Below are 6,904 nucleotides of genomic sequence, written 5' to 3' on the forward strand. Positions count from 1 at the left end.
AAAAAAAAAAACTTTGGGTGGTAAGGACAGTCCTGAGTTTGCATACAGATAAAAGTATAAAACAAAAACAGTTGATGTGCAATTGAGTGATTGTGCAGCGAATGTGTCAACATTTAAATGCAACTGTGGTTCTTAGCTGCTCACTGTGGTTTATTATGAAACGACTGTGAGCTGAACCATGAGCCATTTGCATGATTGCAGTGCTGATTGTGAAGAACAATACTACGTAATGCATGCTGCAGAAACTGAAACATGAATATATTTTAAGCAAACTGTTGGTGACCTTCCACTCTCACTAGGTCAACTGAAACCTAAATGGGGCACTTCACTAACAAACACCCAACACATGTCTGAGCAAGGCTTGTTGATACCTATCACAGATGGGTGCTCATGCTGCAAACAGTAACATGGATGTTCCGTCTAATCTGCAGCTTTCTCCAGCTACCTGTGGGGAATTCCCAAGCAAACACAGGCCTTTTTTTGTTTCAACTTTTACAATTACTATCTGTTTTGAGTCTTGCTCTTTAATCAGACAATGAAATGACAGCAGAGCAATCTCATTCACTGTTCATCTGAAGTGCTAACGTGGAGGGGAGGAGAGTCAAAAAAAGGATGATGGTAGAAGGAAAAGATGGAGAAATCAAAAGAAGGGAGAGCAAGGGGAGAAAGGGAGAGGAAATAAGTAGAAAGGAAGCGGTGAGCAAAAGAGAATTTGAGAAAAAAGATGAGAGAAGCAGTAATGGTGCAGCAGAACATCTGGGAGTCATAAGGCATACTCTAAACAAGACCATGTAACAGAGGAAGACAGAAAAAAACAGAGGGAAATGACCAGATGAAGTCACAACAAATTTTTGTCCTTATGTGTGACCCGCAAATCCTCACTTATGCAACAGTAACACAAAATTCGCTGTGATAACCAAGGAATGATGTGTATTCACTCGGACCCCCGAGATCAAATGAAACATGCAAGAGAAGAAAGCAGACGAGGAAAGAGCAGAGCAATTTTGACAGGAAAGCAGATATCTGACCTTCCTGAGAAGAAAAAAAAGTAACTTTGCAACAAAACCAAAAATAAATAAAAATTAATATTTGATAATGGTGGAATGTTAACGATAATGTAAAATATAGATGAATGGACAATCATTAATTACATCTTCATGCTAAATCTTATTCAGCAAGCTGCAGCATCTTCAGAATCACAAATTGTAGTTCTTGGTAAGTAAAAGATCCCCAAGCTTTCCAAAATATCTCTTGTCAAAGGTGATTTAGCCGACTGCTGTGTTACACTGTTAATAAGAAGCATCTCACATTTAGTAACGTTCTGTCTCGGTAATCTGACGTTAGCACTTCTTGGAAGAACTGGGTCAGTCAGATATTTTGGTGTTTCCATCTAAAGGAAAGAGCAGGTTTCAGTCAATGTAAATCTTCGTCTATACGTTTGCTACAGAAATAGCATGGTATTAATGTTGTCCAGTGATTTAGCTTCTCAAGCTGAACCCAGTGAACACGTTTTTAGTACAAATATGGGTCAGCCATCTTCTACATCACTTGCTGCTCTGAGGAGTAGAGGGGCACTTGTGTGAACAAATAAATTGTGGTTTGTTTCCATATCACTGTGAGTAATTACATAACTGGGTTGCTCTCTGCATTCATCAATCTTTTAAAACATTTTTTAAATTAGTGAGTCAAATGACTATGTGAAATGACTCACTTAAATTAATTAAAGCTTGTTGCAATTAATCACTCTTCAATTAAAAACACCAATTAACAGCAATATACAAAAAAAGAAAAGCATGTTTCCTTTAGTCCATAAAAATGACAATTTACTGCTTTCTGCCTTTCTTTCTCCTACTGATCCAGCTATCTCTGTCTTTTTTACTGTGGAGCTGAGTATCTAGGCCAAAACAACCATCCTCCCCCTACACACACACTGCATGTATGTGTCCTCCCAGGTGCTTCATGCACCATTATAATCTATCTTTTCTACATGCCAGAAATGATTTCAGCACCTGCTTTGGCCAGGTACTGTCTTTCCCCTGGAGTCACTAACATTTGTCTGTGTGTGTGAGTGTACTTGTATTACTCATATTGTGGGTACTTGCATTCCTTTTGGCAAATTTAAATTTAGGGTTTAGGTTAAGGTTGGGTTAGTCTAGGTTAAGGCTAGGCAACTAGTGATCAGGGTTAAAATTACTGGCAGATTTTGTTGCCTACATGGTTAATGAACATCAGGTCATTGACTCGAAGCTCTCTGATTAGTTGCTTGTGTGAGAAGTAGGGCTAGGCATGAATATCTGAGTAGTCGATTTGTTCATTGGGTAGGTAATGCAGCACAATATCAGCCCATTGTCCCCCATGGCCTCCTGAGCAAATATTCAAATATTTGCTGATTATTACCACCAAATATCCGGAGCCCAAAAACTGCCACTGAGAAGTGCAGCATGTAAACAGCGAGCGACACTGTGAAAAATGCAGTAGGAAAACAAAGTGGAATGGTCCACATCAGCCTTTCAAGTTCCACCGGGTCACAGGTATGAGAAACTCCAGGTTATGACTTGTTAAGCTACTGTGGTGGAAAAATGCTTTGAGTGTCTGCGCATCCTAGTGTGTGAACCCAAGCAGCAGGAGAGAGAAAGCTAATAAATCCTGTCCCGCAGCGTCTCTCGAAATAATGAGACACTTCTCACATTTCCTCCCTCTCTTCTAACACCGCCCACTATTTTTCTTCCCACACACACACACACACACACACACACACACACACCTCTGCAGAGCCACCCTGGGGAGCTCTGGGATTCCTCCCTATCCCTGCTATGGCAACACAACTTTACTTCTCAACATTCTTCCCACAGTTGGACATCCCAGCCCTGAAATAACTGGGCTTCTATAGATCATAAATATAATTTTAAAAACTATGCAACATATCATCATCCATCAAAAGAGGGAGAAGCCTCTGTGATGTGAAAATGATGCAGTTGACTAAAGAGATGTTAATAAAGTGGGTGTTATGAAGAAAATCTAAATAGCAGTTATTAGTTCCACTTAATATCTGCAGCTCCCGAGACATGAAAATGAAGTGGCTACTATCGCACACAGAGCTCGAGAATAAAACACATACAAACCAAGTGGACACAAGAGATTCTTCACATAAACACAGTATTTCAGTAGTAGCAACAGAGATTTTCACTGCATCTTGTACCTTAGCCCTTTATACATAAGCCTCTACCCTACACAACAGCACTGACTCGCCATACAACAGATCAATAATGTATACAGCCAGCCAAGGGCTCTCATATCAACAGCTGTAAGCAGAGCTACCATCACTTCAAACAGCACTAAAATAAGGTGATGTGCATCAGAGGTGCCTATGTGCTTTATATAAAACATGAATCTATCTGTATAATCTGTCATCTTAGACTTCTGAAACAATGTTCTGAGCATTATCCTCACTGTCAGTGTTGTCATAATTGACTGTAATCATAATTGAAAGCAACATCCCCACCCTGGTCATCTTCATTACCATCAAATAAAGTGAGTTAGAGTGAATAATACAAATAAAATCCTCTACTGACAGTATTCTGCACTGTATTATTCTGTAAATCAATCATAAAAGTGATTATGGATAATTACATCAAATTGCATACATGACAAATTAAAGTACTTCATCACATTTCATGCAAAAATTATATAAAATCCAGGAAGTGACCCTAATAAACCCAGAGACTGGACACTGTTGTCAGGCAGGTCAGTTATCTGAAAACACAATGAAAATCAGCTTTGGTCATTTTCAGTCTGTCTTCACACTGCAAAAGCACGCTAACATACCTATCCCCATCACAAAGAACAGCTTCTTATTCATTGCAAAGATACTGTATCTTTAAAGAGACAATGAACCCAAACCTGTAACTGCAAGTCACACCTACCAGTCAGTGTGGAGACACCTCTTCCTCCAATAAACTGGTTTGGCTGCTGCCATAAAATTATTTATAAACTGTGAAGTACACAAAAACAGCATTTCCTAAAAGGATGAAGAAGATAAATGTACTTCTATTCAAGGACATAGTATGTAGCAACTGTGTAACATTTCACCCACTGTGAATATTGTAAGAGTACTTCTCCATTGGTGCAGTGAAATGTTATACTCCACCACTGGCAGCAAAAAGACTCAACTTCCCCAAACGTGTGGCATCAAGTTAACAGACAAACAATCTAAAGTTAGACCTGAAATAAACAGTAACTGAAGGAAAGCTTTAACATTACTTTGATCAAAATACTGTAATGCAAAAAATACTGATGCAAACTGTTGCACAGAATATTCTGAAAATTTGTTATCAACTATGATGCTGAGTTAACGATGTTGCTACACAAAATAGCAAAGTATTTATTTCAGTGTAGTGGAGACTGAGTTAAACAAAAGACCTGAGACAATACTGTGAGGTAACAAGATCAAGTTACTGGATCTATCAAAACCTTCCCTCTGATGAAACTGAAAGATAAACTGGAAAACCTGTGTAATTCTTGTGATATTTTCACAGTAGACAACATTAGGAAAACCTTTATGTTTAACTACTACTGTATATATTTAACAAAGGTTTCTTAAAAGCCAAAATCAAATATTTAAGGCAAAATTCTACAGTACCTGTTCTTAGAACTCATCAAGGGTGTTTATATCAATAACATAAGTGATCCTAAACATTGATCTATCCTATATCACCTATCATATGTTTATGCTACTAAACTGTCATACAGACGGTTGATAAGTGAAGGGACAAACCAACAAAAAGTGTCTCAGTTAAAGTGTTGCACCACCACATGCTACCAGAACAGCAGTGTGCCTTAGCATTGATTCTATAACTCTCTGACCACTCATTTATTCAGGTTTGTCCGTTAATTTGTCACATGTCAGTATGTTAGTGCCACAGTGAACACCTACAGCTGAACACTACCACCAAGTGGACAGATGAGTGTAAGCACTACCAGGCATAGCTTTACCTGGTAGTACTGCAGTACTGTTACTGTAAAATTTTATATAAAAATGATCAAATTACCCACAAGACACAGATGTACTGGTCTGATAATAAGAACTAGTCAGACTAAGCATTTGGCACAATTTAGACTTATCTGATCATTCATTCTGAAAACTGCGGTACAGTTTAGACAACACATATGCTGGGACGCCCTGACAACTGCTGCTCACAAATTTACAAATGGACTGTAAAATTAATACAGGTGGAGTCACAAAGAAGCTACCTGATGCTCCATTGTTCCTGGATGTACTACAATTAATGTGCTGCTCTCCTCATGTTCTGCAATGCTGATATACCCATCATACATGCAGCACACTGAGCACTTTGAAAACTTACCTGATAGCAGCTCTTGGCTGTCTCATGTGGTCTAGTGATGAACTGTGCCCTGCTTTTCTCCAACATGACCTGCAAAGAGAAAGAAGTGCATGTGCATGAGTAATATTCTTCTGTCAGAGATTCTGTCATTAAGTGATATAAAATGGGCATTCAATGTATTTATTTTTATGCTGTGTACCTGAATACCTTCAATTGATTTTCTACACCAGTGTATCTCAAAATATGAGACCCTGGTGGGCGGTGACTGTACTACAGGTGGGCCACAAGAGGCCATTTACAATAAATAAATACATTATATTATATCCAATAAATTTATGAATAAATAAAAAGTTTAACTTTTTTTGTAATAAAACTTGAAATTACCATAAAATATTTTTGATGAAATACATACATTTTAAAAAGAAATCAAACTAATAAAAGAAAGCCATGCTGTTATTTTTTTATTTATCTATCCGATCTAGAAGGCCTGGGTGAAATTCAGAAAATGTTCTGATTTCAAAGTGGGCTGCAGCATTGGGGGGGGCACATACAATGCACAGTGATGCTAATAATTATTTGTTGTTCTCAAAAAGATGATGGATGGATGGACTTTTGGAACATTTTCAACACATCTTAACAGTACCATAATAATTTTGGTCACTATAATTGTGATGTTAAATGTTCATACCATTACATCTCTAATTTGAAATATATAATACAAAACACAGAATATATTAGAAAAGTGTCATCAATTTCTTATGTCTTTTTTATTTGCCGGTGTCTGTATTGTCAGAGAGGGCAAAGAGGGTAAACTAAAAAGAGAATATGAATGACAGATTTGAAATGGGATTTGTTTGGCCATCAAGCATCACAAAACCGGGTATTTTAAAAACTTGGAAGTGGATCCAAAATAAAAGCGGCTATGGGAACCACGCATGTATGCCCTTTGCACATGCACATAGAGAAAATGCAGTCCGTCAGGTGCTGTATTTGAGCTCATTCTAACCTTTCATGGTGAGCACACCACAGCATAAGTCTCTGAAGCTGATCCTCCTGTGACAGTCAGGGTTCGAACATTTGATCACCTTCTTCACCTGTGGCAAAATATTTAAAAAAACATAAAGGCTATCAGAGCACTCTTAACATATTTCTGGTAATGCACAGTAAAATTAATGATGAATGAGATTATTTCCTCCCTCTATAAAATGAAAAACATATCTGCTTGCAGAGCAATCATTTGGTATCCATGATGCCAAAACTGCATGTGGTCCAAAATGACCAGCATCATACATTGAGATTTATTCCAAACACATAGTTTTCTGTGCAAGCTGGGGGAAAAGAAAAACATACCTGAATAGCAGAAAAAGCACAGGTGTGATGAATTACATTGACGGCTGCATTTAACTGATATTTAACTGAGCTTTTGATATTGTTCTTGCTGTGAAAGCTCAACATGCAGGCTGTGAAAAAACGATTATCAATATCAAAATCCAGATATCTTACTGGGGTCAACAGGCTACTGAAAAAACAACCTATACTATCCTTTGTTTAGTAGTGTTATG

At 37.8% G+C, this 6,904-nt stretch overlaps 1 protein-coding gene across 4 annotated transcripts in view; it reads right to left on the minus strand.

Moving 5' to 3' along the window:
- rab11fip4b (RAB11 family interacting protein 4 (class II) b) overlaps nt 1-6,904 on the minus strand; it is a 46,804-nt gene that overhangs the window by 34,885 nt on the left and 5,015 nt on the right. For 3 of the 4 annotated variants that reach the window (XM_020597069.1, XM_020597071.1, XM_020597070.1), the window contains exons 2-3: nt 6,349-6,436; nt 5,364-5,432 (exon numbers count right to left, since the gene is read on the minus strand). In XM_020597069.1, the coding sequence (XP_020452725.1) occupies nt 5,364-5,429 (66 nt within the window). In that variant the 5' untranslated portion in view covers nt 5,430-5,432; nt 6,349-6,436. Of the gene's footprint in view, nt 1-3,923; nt 3,992-5,363; nt 5,433-6,348; nt 6,437-6,904 lie in introns of those variants that run through there. The other variant, XM_020597073.1, reaches the window with a different exon arrangement.

The sequence above is a fragment of the Monopterus albus genome, unplaced genomic scaffold (assembly GCF_001952655.1).
Source record: "Monopterus albus unplaced genomic scaffold, M_albus_1.0 scaffold32.1, whole genome shotgun sequence".
Lineage (NCBI taxonomy): Eukaryota > Metazoa > Chordata > Actinopteri > Synbranchiformes > Synbranchidae > Monopterus > Monopterus albus.